This window comes from Geospiza fortis, unplaced genomic scaffold, assembly GCF_000277835.1.
Source record: "Geospiza fortis unplaced genomic scaffold, GeoFor_1.0 scaffold576, whole genome shotgun sequence".
NCBI lineage: Eukaryota > Metazoa > Chordata > Aves > Passeriformes > Thraupidae > Geospiza > Geospiza fortis.
Window position 1 is genome coordinate 177342 of NW_005054603.1, and position 1079 is coordinate 178420.

The 1079-nt window shown below is 49.2% G+C and overlaps 1 protein-coding gene across 1 annotated transcript in view; it reads right to left on the reverse strand.

The window, feature by feature from the left end:
* Positions 1–1058, reverse strand: part of LOC102043042 (cytochrome P450 26B1) — a 21263-nt gene extending 20205 nt beyond the window's left edge. The window contains exon 1 of the mRNA XM_005430128.2: positions 1–1058. Within this exon, the coding sequence (XP_005430185.1) occupies positions 1–115 (115 nt within the window). The 5' untranslated portion in view covers positions 116–1058.
* Between the last annotated feature and the right edge of the window lie 21 nt (positions 1059–1079).

A 1079-nucleotide genomic window follows, 5' to 3' on the forward strand; every position in this document is an offset into this window, starting at 1 on the left:
CAGCCCAGCGGAGCTGCCACAGCTGTTGGGACACGGCCAGCAGCAAAGTCAGTGACACCAAGCACGCGGCGAGGGTAGCCAGTGCCGAGACGAGATCAAAACTTGCAAAAAGCATATTTGGAAAGAAGGGAGGAGGAGGAGGGTGGGGAGAGAAACAGCCCCTTGACAGGCACCACGCTCGCACCCACACACACGCGCGGAGGGACGGCGAGTGCGGAGCGCCCGCTCGGCGCTGCTTGGGGGGTCCTGGGGCGAGGGGGGCCCCGGCTCGCCCCCCTCGGCGCTGGCAGGGTGGGGAAGCGGGGGGGGGAAAGGGGGGGAAAGGAGGAAAAATTAAAAAAATAAGGAAAAAAAAAAAAAAAGCTGTGGTTGCTGCGCCCCTCGCTGCGAAGTTTGGGCTTGTTTGGGGTAAACTTGACAGAGTGACACGGAGAAAAAGCACCACGCGCGCACGGAGAGGGGAAAGGGGGGGAAAAAAATAAAAGAGAGGAAAAGCAGCGCCCCTTCCTTCAAAAAATGGGGTGGGGGTGATGATGAGGAGGGGAAAAAGGCGAAGGGTAAAAAATTAGCAAAAAAAAAAAAATTAAAAAGAAGGAAAAATGGAAAAAAGAAAAATCTTGGAGTGGCGGAAAAAAAAAGAAAAAAGACCCCAAAAAGTCCAACTGCAGATGCTCTGGCTCTCGCTCGCTTGCAAGGCAAAGCCACACACACCAGAAGGAGGGGGGAAAAAAAAGAGGAGAAGTAAAAAAACGAAAAGAAGAAAAAGGGGAGAAAAGGGGGAAAAAAGGGGGGAAAAAAAGGAGTGAGATTAAAAAAAAAAGTTCAAAAATATCTTAAAATAATTCAGCCACGAGCTGGAGAGATGGAAGAATGAAATAGCTGTATATATGTATCTACACACACGCAGCGAGCCGGTTCGGTTTATAGCTCTATCTCTACATATATATAAATATCTCCCTATAAATACAGATCTCTCGCGACGCCGCTTATTTGGGAGCCCCAGACTTTTCACCAGACTTCTGTAAAGGAGGAGGAAGGCAAAGGAGGAGAGGAGAGAGAGAAGAAAAAAAAAAAAAAAA